A 14,996-nucleotide genomic window follows, 5' to 3' on the forward strand; every position below is an offset into this window, starting at 1 on the left:
ACATGCAGGGCCTTGGGGTAGGGGTGTGTCACCAGGGTGCAGAGGAGGCATCCCCCCCCTCTGTCCCCTTCTGGCTGCCTCTGCCTCAATTTTATCTCACAACTTAGACATTCACATTACTCACACTCTCATAACACATACATATAGGATCTTGGGGGTGGGCTCACAACACAGACTCCAAATTACCATCAGGGTGTACACCTCACCCCTGACATCGTTGCCCACCTCTCAATTTTAAATACACGTAGACATTGAGGGCTATCAGGAGGGGCTATGCGCTTACCTGCTGCTCTCTGGCAGGTAGCTCCATGCCCTCCTGGGTTTTAATTGCACCTTAGAACACATATACATCAACACTACATATGAGCGGGTAGAGGGAGGTTTGGAGTCTTCTCACACCCCCGGTCTCTGCGGCCTGCTGGAGCGGGGGGGCTAGGAGGAGGAGTTGGCCGTCCGACTGGGGTCTGGTGTGTGGGGCCTCCCTGCTGCTGCGGAGTCGGGGCAGTCTGCTTCTCCCCACTGCAGGGAAAAGGGTAACACCACCTGGGTCTGGGTGCAGTTTCCCCCTCCAGGGGCAAGGGTACCTAGACCCGGTTCTTAGAGTACGCTTGGGGAGTGTGATTGTGTGTACAGCGTCTCTTTATGTCTGTCTTCACGTTGGTTGAGTGTGGAGTAATTGCCTATGAGAGCATGAGGGTGGGAATGGATGTTTGTATTTGAGTGTGCCTGTATGTCTGTGTCTATATGTCAGGTTGGGTATCAGACGCCACCTCTCTGGGGACATCTCAGGCCCTCCAAGGTTTGGAGGCCTATCTCCCCCCACCACTTCCCCTGCCGGTGGCAGACGCCCTCAGACATCGATGCGTTGGTGGGTCTTTGTGTCCGGGGGTGGGCGTCCGGGTACACACCGGCTCACTCCTTGATGGCTGCTTATCGGGGCCTGGAACCTGGGGCTCGCTCGGGCCACTTCGGGGGTGGGGTGCCCTCGGCCTCTCGGCCTGGGGCTCGGTCACTCAGGCACAGCTGGCTGCCGGCGGAGCTCACGGGCACGTCACTGCAACCCCCCCTGGCTTCTGCTCCGCGGCTGCTGAGTGATCCCTCATCTGGGACTCTCCTCAGCTCTTTCTGGGACAGTGGCGCGGCTGCCCCTCTGTTGGTCTTCCTTGGTCTCTTGTGTTCTGGGGGCCTCTGGATGTCTGGAGTTTTGATCTCCTCCATACCTGCTTCATGCCCTGGTGTATGGGACTATGGCCCCCCACACCCTCTAGCAGATCATTACATTAAGGAACCTTTTAAATACAAGCGCGCTCATGCTCACAGGTGTACACACAGGTGATCACACACACAAACTACACCCTTTTTGGCTCCTACCTCAAAGCACACTGTGCGCTGTCAATCTTACGTGCTGCACAATAATGTTTAATATTAAGTATTTAGTGTTATATTCCCATATATCATTGTGATGTTGTTTATTCTATTACTCTCGTTTTCTTCTGCTTGTTTTCTTTTTTCTTTCTCAACAGGTGATCGATATATGTATTTTTTGTCTGCTTATTTTGTTGGTTTTTGTTTTTTGCCCTTTATCCCCGTCCCTCTTCTCCGCTGTTTTTTTTTTGTTTTGTTTTGTTTTTTCCCCCCTCTTTCTTTCTCCCTTTTCTTTTCCCCTGTCCCGTATCTAGCAAGTAAAAAAAAAAATAAAATAAAATAAAATAAACAATAAAAGGTAAATCAAATGGACCATTACGGCAAGGCTGGGATGGTCCATTTGGTAAAGTAAATCCGTTGGGCATCTTTCTTCGCCTTTAGACAATAATTCTGATGGCAAAAGAACCAAACGGGACAGGTTTATTATAAAAAAATAAATAAATAAAAAATAAAAAAAAAAGAAACCAGGGGAAGGAGTGTTTAGGTAGACATGGGCGGCCGTCAGGAGATCGCCAGACAGATTCGACCAGTGTGCAGCCATGTTTGCGCCAGAGAGTTTTCTCTGGCTGGGAGGCAAATGACTGTACAGCAGGAAGATCAGCGAGGTTAGGTGTGGACAGGACAAGTTGGAAGGGTAGGCCTCCTTCGGCTGCTGCTTTGGCTGCTGCATCGGCGGCTGCATTTCCTTGGGAGACAGAATCAGTTTTACCTGTGTGTGCTGCGCACTTTACTACAGCAATGCGAGCAGGCAGGAGGATGGCATCCAGCAGCTCTGCTACCTGGTTAGCATTGAGGATGGGCTTCCCATCAGATTTCAGGAACTTTCTGTGCCTCCACAAGGCGCCAAAATCATGCACCACACCGAACGCGTAGCGAGAGTCAGTGTAGATGGTGGCTGACTCACTCTCCGCAAGTTTACAGGCTTCTGTGAGCGCCACAAGTTCCGCAGTCTGTGCTGAGAAGTGTCTGGGCAACGAGCCTGAAACGAGAGTGGCATGATCAGAACACACAGCAAAACCCACCCGGTTAGTTCCACGTGAATCACGTGAGGAGGAGCCATCTACATATAACACTATGTCAGAGTTCTCGATGGGAACATCTAACAAGTCAATCCGAGGTGTACAAGTTTCACCCAATACAGCAGTGCAGCTGTGTGGTTCACCATCCTCTCGCGTGGGGAGAAGAGTGGCTGGGTTAAGTGTTGTGCATCGTTTCACTGTGATGTTGGGCATGTCAAGGAGTATGGAAGAGTACCTGAGCCAGCGAGCTGCAGAAAGGTGTGAAGTTTTCTGCTCCAGCAAAATGAGAGAAACTGCATGGGGTACCTGCACTGTCAGAGGAGAGTAATAATAATAATAATAATAATAATAATAATGCATTGGATTTATATAGCGCTTTTCAATGACATTATTCATTCACACACTGGTGGAGGCAAGCTACAGTTGTAGCCACAGCTGCCCTGGGGCAGACTGACAGAGGCGAGGCTGCCATATCGCGCCATCGGCCCCTCTGGCCAACACCAGTAGGCGGTAGGGTAAAGTGTCTTGCCCAAGGACACAACGACCAGGACAAAGAGGCCGGGGACCGAACTGGCGACCTTCCGGTTACAGGTGCCCTTCCCAACCCCCTGAGCCACGGTCGCCCCTACAATGTCACGTGAGGCGAGCACGGCCTTCTCACACGCAGCTACTGCTCGCCGTCTCCGCTCACAGACTCAGAGTTTGTTGGTTGCTCCCAGAACACGTCTGAAGACGAAAGGGGACAGAGCCTTTCAGGCTGTGGCACCAAGGCTGTGGAACAGTCTACCTCTACAACTACGTTTGGTTGACTCTGTGGAATCCTTTAAAAAACAGTTAAAAACTTTACTGTTTAAACAAGCTTTCTGTTGACCAATGCCTTTTATATTTTTATATTTTTTAATTTACATTTAAATTCTATATTGTGTATATTGTGCATTTTGCTATTTATTGTTCTGTTTATTTTAATCTCTGTGTGAAGCGCTTTGTGACTACATGTCTATGAAAAGCGCTTAATAAATAAACTTTACTTACTTACTTACTTAGGCATCCAGGCAGTCCTGCAGCTACTGGGTCAAGCTTGGAAGAGTAATAACCCACCGGGCGAAGTGAATCACCATGCTGCTGTAAAAGAACAGAAGACATGAAACCATTCTTTTCATCCACCATTTGTGTATATGGTTTGGATGGGTCTGGAAGTGCTAAAACGGGCGCTGTTTGCAGCAGCTGTTTCAAGGAAGTGAAGGCAGCTTCAGCCTCTGGTGTCCAAGAAATGCGAGCATTGGCTGACAGACTTGCACCATGAATGAGCACAGTAAGTGGAGCCTCCACAGAGGAGTAGTATGGAATGAAATTGCGGCAGTATGATGTGGTTCCTAGGAATGACATCATCTGTGTTTTGGTGAGGGGTTTTGGAAGCGTCATCATAGCTTCCACCCTCTTGGAGGAAATCTGGTGAGAGTTGTAAGAAATCACATGCCCTAAGAATGTGACTTGCTCTTTACAAAACTGCAGTTTTGACTTACTAGCTTTGTGGCCCTTGTGAATGGTAAATAAATGGTAAATGGCCTGTATTTATATAGCGCTTTACTAGTCCCTAAGGACCCCAAAGCGCTTTACATATCCAGTCATCCACCCATTCATGCACACATTCACACACTGGTGATGGCAAGCTACGTTGTAGCCACAGCCGCCCTGGGGCACACTGACAGAGGCGAGGCTGCCGGACACTGGCGCCACCGGTCCCTCTGACCACCACCAGTAGGCAACGGGTGAAGTGTCTTACCCAAGGACACAATGACCGAGACTGTCCAAGCCGGGGCTCGAACCGGCAACCTTCCGATTACAAGGCGAACTCCCAACTCTTGAGCCACGATCGCCCATTGTGATGCAAATGTGTCAGTAAAGTGAGAGAATCTGCCAGACACTGCTCTTGTGTGGGTGCACACAGTAGCAGATCATCGACATATTGAAGTAACACTGTGCCTTGGGAGAGGATCAAGTCTGACAGGGAGTCTCTTAAGGCGGCATTGTAAATCGTGGGGGACTCACAGTAGCCTTGACACAACCGAGTGAATGTGTAAGCTTTTCCCTGGAACTCAAAAACAAACCAGAACTGGCTATCTGGGTGAACTGGAACAGAGAAGAATGCATTAGTCAGGTCAGCAACAGTAAACCACATAGCATCAGATGGTATTTGGGACAAAATGGTGTGGGGGTTCGGAACCACAGGGGCTCTGGGGATTACAGCCTTGTTCACAGCTTGTAAGTCCTGCACAAACCGCCACTCAACAGGTTCATTTGGTCCTCTGATTTTCTTCACAGGGAATAGTGGAGTGCGAACCGGAGAGGTGGGGCATGGGATAATTACTCCGGCCTTTAACAGGGATTCAAACACAGGAGTAATCCCCTCTATGGCTTCCAGTTTCAGAGGATATTGTCTTTGGCATGGTCTAAAAGAGGACTTTGGAGTGATTACCACTGGCTCACAATCTTTAATTAGGCCTACATCATACTTAGATGAGGCCCACATGGGCTCTTTTGTTCTCCTCACAGACTGTTAACGTGAATCATGCCAAAGCTGCTCAAATGTGAAAGGTCAGACAACACAAAAAGAAAACAAAAATCTTGTCCTGTGTTTCCAGATTTGAAATATTGAGATCATTTTATGTAGATCAGAGAAAAAAGAAGGTGATAGAAAGATGAGGCACCATGACTGATTCATCCTCTATAAACATCCACAGGAAACTGATGAAAGTCTGTCCAACAAAATCAGCGTCCTAATGAGCCGCTGCTAGAAGGACAAAATCCTGACCTGACATCAGTCCAAGATTTGTCTTTAAAATGTCCTAAAGTGAAAGTGTCATGAAATGGCTGTGTGCAGGCAGGAGAAGACACAAATGCAAACTCACAGAGACGAAGAGTAAACTCAAAAGAACACAGCTTTATTGCTGGCAAAGAGGTGAAACAAAGAACTAAACGAAACTGGGATTCTGTAAATTGGGGAAACACAGAGAGAGACTCACAGCCATAAGGGAGGACATGACATGGAACTGAGGAGATGCTGACCGAAATACACAGAGGGATAACAAGGAAGTGAGAGCACACGAGGAACACAGCTGACACGAAAAACGATAACGAGACAGGGGAAGTAAAACTGAACAGAACGAATATGGAAACACAAGACATGATGCGGGAGTGGAGGAGAGGCAGGCAAGAGGGAGCGAGGGAACACGAGGGGGAGAGGCAGACCTGACGGGCTGGAAAACATGATGGAATAAAACACAAGGAGGGGAAACCAGGCACAAGAACTCACAAAACTATATAAACACAGACACACAAGAGGAAATCTAATAAATAATCAAGGAACTAAACAGGGAATATAAGAAACTCAAAACAGGATAACTAGACACTAAAGAATAACTTAAGACTAACAACATGAACTTATACAAAATACAAAATGACAAAACCCCCAGAAAACTCAGAATGCTGGGTCAAAAGACCCAGGACCATGACAGAAAGTGTCTGGTTAAATGTACTGAAAGGTGTTAAACAACAAGTGCTGCTGGAAGAGTTTTCATGAAGAGAACATTAACACTGTGAATGAGGGATGGACTTTGATTCAGTTTGACACAATCTGTTTTTTTTTTTCACTTTAAATAAATGTTTTTGTGGGACTGAGGATACATTTGTTTACATTTGGAAGTTTGATGTCATCTGTTCCTCTTGTTTCTATCTTAAAACATGATGAAAAATCTGTTTAAACAGAAATAAATAGAATTGAATTTCTGACAGCAGTAAATAAAAATCTCCCTGAGCTCAGTATGTTTGTGACTCTGAGATGGAGGTGAAATCTGTGAACCTGGGCTGTGGTTTACTGCTCTCTTCCTGTCACAAACACTGTTTGACATCTGTTCATCTGTTGGTTTTTGTTCAGGCTGCAGGGATCATTTCTCACTGTGGGTATCAAGCTTAGGACAGAAGCAATAGTAGGTGGCTGAATGATTTAATTTAATTTCCTTAATCTCTAACTCCCAGCCTTTCCCTTTATTTACAGCTGTGAAAGTACTGTTCTCGAAATCAGGTGGAGCTTCACCACTATCTCTATGAAAAACAAAAATAAATTTGAATGTTTCATTTTCTTTCTTCTGGAACCACTGTACATAGGGCACACCGCTATAACACTGTTCCGTCCCTCCACAGCTGAAGGAGACACTTTCTCCAACTCTCCTGGTCAATGTTAAACCATCTTGAATCAGCTGTTCAGCTGCCATGGTAACCAGTGCTGTAGAGACACAGACAGATAGATGAAGGTTAGTGTGACAGTGTTTGTTACAGGTTGAGTTTGTTGGCTCCTGATTGGCTGGAAACACTCACCTGAACACAGACAGCACAGAGCAGCAGCTGGGAGGAAAAGCATTTTGTGCAGTGGTGTTTCCTCTGGTGAACCTGGGGAGAAGTGGCGCTCTGATGCAGCTGAGGCCAAACAAGGACGAGCTGTGAGATCAGACGAGGGCCACGTGGTTTCTAACAGGTCCTCAAAGCTCCCATCAGCCCCTGCGGCCCACAGATAAGACTGCTGCTGCTGATTGACAGCTCAGCTGAAGCTGCTGTGTGGTTTCATCGTCTTCATTTCAATCTGACAGCAGATCCAAAAATCTGGGTCACATGATGCAGAAACACTCAAAAACTTTCATGTTCCCACAAACACATTCAGGTTGCTGTGAATTTAGTAACACACACTGTTATCTGTTGTTTAACAGCTGTGAAGAAAACACTACACTACAAATCCACACAGCTCCTCAGCTCTGATTCAACTCTTTAATGTGTTTCACTTCATTCAGTAATGGAACTGAATTTCTATTGACTTTCATTCTTTTCTCACTCTGTCTTATAACATCATGGATTTTGTTTCATGTTGTTCTTCATCATGTTTCCACTGAGTGAATTATTCAAAGCACAGACAGTTTATACACATTTCGCCCAAATTCACTCGGACATGTTTGTATCTTTGAAACTTTGGGATCTGTTCTCACATTTTATATAAAGTTCTGCTTTGAATGATGACTTTGTAAAAACCAAGTCAGCAGAGATTCTGCTGGGAACACAGTCGACTGCAGCTTTGTGTCACTTCCACATGCAGCCTCCTGCTCTCCTCCACTTTCCAGGTGAAGTCAAATTCATCTCCAACCAGCTGTCTGGATCTCTTTGGACTTCCTGTGACTCACCACAGGATGGCACTCTTTCTCTTTGCTTCTTCATTTCAAACATTGTGCTGTGGAGAAAAGGCCTTTGGTCAGACAGCAGTCTTATCTGTGGGCCGCAGGGGCTGATGGGAGCTTTGAGGACCTGTTAGAAACCACTTGGCCCTCGTCTGATCTCACAGCTCGTCCTTGTTTGGCCTCAGCTGCATCAGAGCGCCATCTTTTTATTCACATGTACACAGTAATCCTTATAATATGTGTACTATATAACATGTACACAAACACAATGTATATTTGCAGCTGAACAGTCAGTGTGAATTCTGTAGTTTAGTGTTATTATGTCAGGCTGTGTTGGTTCATATTTTAATAGGAAAATGATAAATGATCATTTGTCTGCTGGACACTGTATTTTAATGCTAATAGGACTTTTCTGGCCTTCTTTTTCTTCTTTATATAACTTGTTAAATATATTTGTTCAGCTTTTCATTGTTTCTGTGAAAGAAAATCAATAAATAATATTCACAGCATCTAATTTTTAATTGTTCTGTTTTATTGACGATAGTTTGAATTCACAGGAAATACACAAACACAATATCGGCCACAGATGTTAATCACTTACAAATATTTGATTTAGTTGTAAGATCATAAAATACTTCAAACATTTTCATACAGATAAAAAGGGAACACAATGAAAGCAACATAAGGAAACATGAATATGTAGAAACAGGCAGGTGTAGGTCTGCTGCAGGTTCACATCTGTGTCCTCTGATCATTTCATTTGTGTGTTCATCATCTTTATACAAACAAAGAGCAGAGGAAGCTACTTTGAAGCTACAGCTGATAGAAAAATGATCAGACACAGTTTTGATTTTTCATAATGATGAATGTTTTTATTTCCCCCAAATACATTTGAACTCTTAGTGACAAGTTTAAGAAAACAGGGCTGTGTTTTACGTCAGCTTCAGCTTCATTTATTTGTAGCCATGGTTAGATTTCATTTGCAGTAGGCAGTCATCCACCTTTACATACACATTTACACAACAGTACAAAAGTACTTTTTGATTCATGAAAGAGAAATAAGACAAATGTTGCCTTTGTATCATCTCTGATATAGAAGGTATCATTTGAAGATGTGAGTGAAGGACACAAATATTTTGATCTGGTGTTGTTCTACATTTTAGGACTAAAAGACAGAAGGAAGAAAGTGAAAGTGACTGTGCGAGGGGTTGAAGTCATGAAGTCAAGTGGAGGCCGCTGACTGCTGTTACTTTCTGCTGTACAGGTTAAACAGGGACTCACAGTCAGCCTGCTAGAACATTTGGATGAAGAGAAAAAGGAGGAAAAAGACTTTGAGGGAAAAATCCAATAAGATCAGCATGTTTTTAATGTGGGAATACAACAGTTTCCTCCACCATGACACACACTGGAGCCTCTTTTTGCTCACAGCTTCACTGTTTGTCTCAAAGTTCAGTTTGGAGGCCAAAATTGTTCCAACACATTTGTAAGTTTGCACTAATTTCACTGTGTGAGCCTTAATGGATGTAATCAAAGAATCAGTCAGTGAAATATGAAGCTGTGCTGTAAGTTTGGAGGAGAAAAGTGTCTCAGTGAGTTTAATAAGGTGAACACATGAATACAGAGCACTGACTGACACGTACAGACTCCTTTAATGAGTCGGACACATTTTTGTGACTTCATGAAATGTCAAAGTCAAAAATGACACCTAACAACACACAACAAGCTGCGACCACATTATTGTGTGTTTGCTGTTTGTGTGCTTTGTTTCCTGTTATGATAGCAGGCATACAGCCATGTTCTCAATGTCTCAGCTATCATTGATTATTTCTGCTTTTCCTCTTCTATTAGGCACTTCAACTCAATGAATGACACACAGAAAGATTTCATGACTGTGTTCTTCAAAATAAGGAGAATATGTTATCTGCATCTGAATGACTCATGTTGCCTTGTTTCTACTTTGTTTGGATATTTCTGCTTTTTGGAAACGATTTTCTGAATCATTCAGTAGTTTTTGTAATAATAATGACATTTAGCAACACTTCAAAATGATTCTCCAACATTTGCTGTTCAGACTTGATCTGTTCTTACGTGTGTGATATCCAGAATGAAAAACTCAGCTCAGGTAATAAAATGGGAGCTGAGCAGACTGCAGGGGCTTCATGGTCTCTCCTTTGATTCCATTAAAGTTCATTTGTCAGCTCTGAGTTGAGGATTTGAGCTGTTTCTCTCACAGGTGAAGAACACAGATCCTTCCTGGAATCATTCTTTAAGCAGAGTTCATGCTTGTAACTGTCATTGTGTTATTAAAGTGAAAAGCCACAGCTAACGGTGTGGAGGCTGCAGAGCAGAAACCCACACAGCCCGTCTGCTGCAGGAGAGCAAGTTTGGATACAGTCAGTTTGTGCTTCACTCACACGGGTTGTTGTTTATCACACAATGAAAGTAGAATCAAATTCTTCATCTTTAAATCTTTATTATTCACACTTACAAACACAACTACACTGTTTGACATTTGAAAATCAACCAAAATAAAAACAAATAAAACAGAAAACTTGTGATAAAAATATACCTGATGATTTTTGTTACTACAATAAAAGTCACAATAAGAAAAAAAAGAATTCTAACTCAGAGTAACAATACATGTAAAGATGTATTTATTTCAGATGATCTTCTAACTATTGAATAAAAAGCCAAAATAAGCACAACACATCATAACTAACATTTGTGATACTGATCAAAGTGATGAATGAGATGAATTGATGAGATTTGATGGTGAGAAAAGGCGAGCAGAAAACAGTCAGTCAGCATGTGTGCAGTTGGTGGACGCTCCCTTGTTTCTGCGGATCATCAGCAGAGAGAGTCCACAGCAGTACACCAGACTCTTCACTATCAGCACTGTGTACAGCAGGCAGAGCAGCCTTACCTTGTGCATAGAAAGAACATAATCTGTGGGTGGAAAAAGAAAAGGAGTCAAATGTTTGGAGCTGCAGTGAGAAATGTCAGTCCTCTGCTCCTCTGCTCTCTTTGACAGCATCTCCACATGAAGCTGAATCACTGCTGAACACAGTCACCAAGCCTTCATTACCTTGTTGTGTTTGGGCCTCCACTGTGCCCCCCTCGTGCTTCACCCAGCAGCTGTATTTATATGTGTTGGTTTCCTGCTGATTGATCAGTAAGATGGAGGCGCTGCGTCCCGACTCTCTGAGCTCCAGCTGCTCTCCCTCAGCAGGGGGCAGCTCCTCCGCTTCTCCGCCGTTCTTCTTCTGTCTTTTCCAGGAGAACTGGACCAGAGGAGGAAACATGGCTGAGGCCACACACAGCAGGGAGCTGTTCCCCTCCAGGTGGGCTCTGGATGCTGCTGGGTACACGCTCACCACGGGCTTCACTACCTGCTCATCTGAAGTTTGACAGCAGCAACAAGCAGCACAGACACACATTCACACAGTCAGCAGCAGCTTCCAGCACTGCACTGCATTCAGTCTGATCCTGGAAACTACATGGACTCTGATCACTAAACTACTCATCAATACAAAGTTCACTACATACACTGGATTCAGCTTCATATCAAACACAGTCATCACCTCATGTCATCATGGCTCACATGTGGACGAGACAGTTATACAGTTAGTTCCATATATATTTGGACAGAGACAACTTTTTTTTCTAGTTTTGGTTCTCTACACACAGTATAGAGAACCATTCTCACAGTGAATTTTTAATAAAACAAATCAGATGCAGTTCAAGTGCAGATTTTCAGCTTCAATTCAGTGCGTTGAACAAAAAATGTAAGAACTACATAAAAATGTGAGTAACTAAAGCATTTTTCAATACAATCCCTTCATTTCAGGGGAAAATTAAATAACTGAAAAAAATGGTCATTTCTAATAATTGGTTGAAAACCCTTTGCTGACAATGGCAGCCTGAAGTGTTGAACTCATGAACATCACCAGATGCTGGGTTTCCTCCTTTTTGATGCTCTGCCAGCCATTTACTGCAGTGACTTTCAGTTGCTGTTTTTTGTGGGCCTTTCTGCCCGAAGTTTAGTCTTCAAGTGAAATGAATGCTCAGTTGGGTTCAAATCAGGTGACTGTCTTGGCCATTCAAGAATTTTCCACTTATGGCTCATTCCAGGCCATCACACTGCCTCCACCGTGTTTTACAGATGATGCTTTGGATCGTCTGCTGTTCCACGTCTTCTCCATACTTTTTTCTTGCCATCATTCTGGTAGAAGTTGATTTTGGTTTCATCTGTCCAAAGAATATTTTTCTAGAACTGTGCTAGCTTTTATAGATGTTTTTTATAAAAGTCCTATCAAGCCTTTCTGTTCTTGAGACTTTGTCTGATTAATTGATAATGATATAACAAATGAACTGCCCACACCTGCCCGTGAAATAGCCTTTGAGTCAATTGTGCAGTTACTTTTGGTCCCTTTTGAAAGAGGATGACATGTGTTAAAACTGAAACTCCTAAATCTTCATCCAATTTGAATGTGGATACCCTCAAATGAATTTTGAGAGTCTGCACATTATGTATATGTCCACTATATAGCTATAATTGGAATATGTTTCAGTAAACGGGTAAAAAAATGAAACTTGTGTCAGTGTCCATATATATACATATGTATATATATATATATATATATATATATATATACACATATATGGACCTAACTGTAAACTGGAGTAATATTTTTAAAAAACATTTTAACTTAGTTTATTCCTGATTGTTACTGAGTAGTAAAAAAAATGAAACAAATGAAATGTACACTTTTAAACAGTTTTTAAAAATCTAACCCTAACCCTACAAGACTCATTTGTTATTAAATTCAAATAATCAAAATACAATTTGTATGAGTATGGCCAGTTTTTTCTTTAATATGCCAGTTAATCATCATAATTTAATTTACAAAATCCACAGTACGTGACAAAACTATTTTTCAAGAAGTATTTCAAACATTTAAGTAATTTTAAGTTGTTATTGTTATGTGCAAATTTAGAATAATATATAAACATGCAATAAATACAATGGTCAATGTCATATTTTCCCCAAAATGTGTATTAAATCATTTCACCTCTGATCCTAAACAACGTAAAAGTTTTACCTTAAAAATGTGTTTACATTTTCTTCCCAAATATTAACAAAGAATGTCTGAACAATACATTTATAAATCAATATTACTATAGTTTTAACATCAAATATGATCTTGTGTTGAAAAACCAGCAGATGGTGCAGAATTACTGAGATGATCAAATCCTAAATATTTGTAACATCACTAATATTTGTAGAAATAAAGAAAAACTTTAGTTGTTCAGTGAGATTTCAACATGTTTTCAGAGATTATTGAGCTTTTCTTATGTAACAATGGCTGCAGATGAATTCTCTACTAATGATGAAAAAACTAACATGTAAAGCCTGAAGCAGCAGAAACTGACTTTAAACACATTTTCAACTTCTACAATAAAACAACTGAAGGAAAATAAATGTTTGTTCTTACCTGTTACATACAGTTTAGTTCCAGAGCCAGTGTTGGGGTAGTATCTGTTTGCCACTCTCACAGTGAGACAGACTGCTACAAAAACCTGTCTGCTGTTGAATGTGTCAGCTGAGGTGAATGAGTCCAAATGAGGAAGCAGGATCATATTTCAGCTCCATGATGTGTTTCTCTAATGTTCATATCAACATGACTGTCTCTTCTTCTCTTTTCTTTTAGCCACACTAGCAGCACGGCTCTGATGTTAATGTCAGTCTGTTGGTCAGTCCACTACTTTAGTCCACATGAAAATAGAAAATCACTATATAAGCACCAGTCCATTTATCCCATCAATGATACCACCACTACAATGAAACATGCTGCTGATAGTATCATGGTTTGGCCCATCTGGCTCACCATCATTAATCACACAATGAGTTTTTAATTATAGCAGCAAATTGTAAAGAAAACTATCAGAACATCTGTCTGTGAACTGAATCTCAGGAGAAAGTGGGCCATGCAGCACCACAATGACACAAACCAGTCAAGTTTGTTTTCTTTGTTCCAAATAATGTTGAAAGAAAAATAATCCAGTGAATCCAGCGAGTGATGTGATGAGTCTCTGATGTCTTTCTGATGTGGTTTTGTTGCGTCCTTCAAACCACACCTGCTGTATTTTAGAAGTGAGGAGTCCCAGCACACTGAAAGATGTATCGTGCATAGTTCGGAGGAATATGTAAAAGTATGCTGACAGTCTGAATAAGTTTTTGGACACTTGCTCACAAAGTAAAAGAAATTGTCCAAATTGAAAAAAAAAAACCAACTGGCAAATTACATGATGTTTCTGGGTGTAAGTATTGTTTTGCATGGAAAATTATTGTTAAAGGTAATTTTTAAGGGTTAAGAAATTGTTCTTGTTTTTCATTAAAGTTTCACTAGCTGGGCCCACGTCCTCATTTTATGTGTGACAGCGTTTTAGTAGGTAAAGGTGAATGGTTTGGAAATGAATTGAGCTGCGGTTTGGGGAAGACCTCGAAGGGGACTGGCGATGGCTCCCGGGCCTGGCAGATCCCCATGTACTAAATAGAAGTGAAGAAGTTAAAGAATTGAAAAGGGGAGGGAGGGTGGGGCACATAAACAAGAATGAACAGCTTGTAGAACTGGGGGAACCTATATAGATGAGAACCGGAAGGAGCGTGTTAGGAGGCGTGGTCCCACTCCTGAAATTCCGATACTTAATCTCCAGTTAATGAAAACAACACACCTTGTCTCCATTATTACAGGCCTGGATAAGCCTATCTTCTCCAAAATTTGGTTGTGTCATTGTCCAGGTGAGTGGCTTTGATTTTCCATAGAGCTGGAGTTCCCACCTCTGGGTGGAGCTACCTTATTCCAACCACGATCTGCACCTGTTGGCAATTTGGGCTGCCTGCATGTAAGACCGGCGCTCTCAATGAGTCTTTGCCAGATCTTCTGCTAACCTGCGTTAGTGTGAGGCCATCAAGTCGTTCCTGTCCATCATAGTTTTCGGTGTATGCTTACCTGGTGTTTTACTCTCTGTGGTTTTTAGAGATCCTCCGGCTCATCATTTCACTTCCGGCAATACTCACCACTTCCTGAGTCTGGTCTACTCGGTAATCACAGTTGCAGCCCAACCTCTGTTGGATATCGATTCACCTGCCTGCCTAACCGCTGCTACTCAAAGGATTCATGGAAAACACTCCCTCTAGAACTTTGGCTTGTGGACACTCACCTGGACCACTTCGACTGCCTTCCCCTCACGCCAGCCTCCACCTGCAAAACCTGTAAGACACTTCCAGTTTACTTACTCGACCAATCGCCGCCATCACTTACATTTATCT

At 42.6% G+C, this 14,996-nt stretch overlaps 2 protein-coding genes across 2 annotated transcripts in view; both read right to left on the reverse strand.

The window, feature by feature from the left end:
* Window positions 1–7,031, reverse strand: part of LOC134617067 (immunoglobulin lambda-1 light chain-like) — a 31,213-nt gene extending 24,182 nt beyond the window's left edge. Inside the window, exons 1-2 of the mRNA XM_063462233.1 lie at window positions 6,819–7,031; window positions 6,400–6,726 (exon numbers count right to left, since the gene is read on the reverse strand). Coding sequence (XP_063318303.1) covers window positions 6,400–6,726; window positions 6,819–6,861 — 370 coding nt within the window. The 5' untranslated portion in view covers window positions 6,862–7,031. The remainder of the gene's footprint in view (window positions 1–6,399; window positions 6,727–6,818) is intronic.
* A 3,280-nt stretch (window positions 7,032–10,311) lies between these two features.
* Window positions 10,312–14,996, reverse strand: part of LOC134616906 (immunoglobulin lambda-1 light chain-like) — a 47,915-nt gene continuing 43,230 nt past the window's right edge. Inside the window, exons 4-6 of the mRNA XM_063461975.1 lie at window positions 13,159–13,202; window positions 10,729–11,060; window positions 10,312–10,673 (exon numbers count right to left, since the gene is read on the reverse strand). Coding sequence (XP_063318045.1) covers window positions 10,461–10,673; window positions 10,729–11,060; window positions 13,159–13,202 — 589 coding nt within the window. The 3' untranslated portion in view covers window positions 10,312–10,460. The remainder of the gene's footprint in view (window positions 10,674–10,728; window positions 11,061–13,158; window positions 13,203–14,996) is intronic.

This window comes from Pelmatolapia mariae, linkage group LG18, assembly GCF_036321145.2.
Source record: "Pelmatolapia mariae isolate MD_Pm_ZW linkage group LG18, Pm_UMD_F_2, whole genome shotgun sequence".
NCBI classification, from domain to species: Eukaryota; Metazoa; Chordata; class Actinopteri; order Cichliformes; family Cichlidae; genus Pelmatolapia; species Pelmatolapia mariae.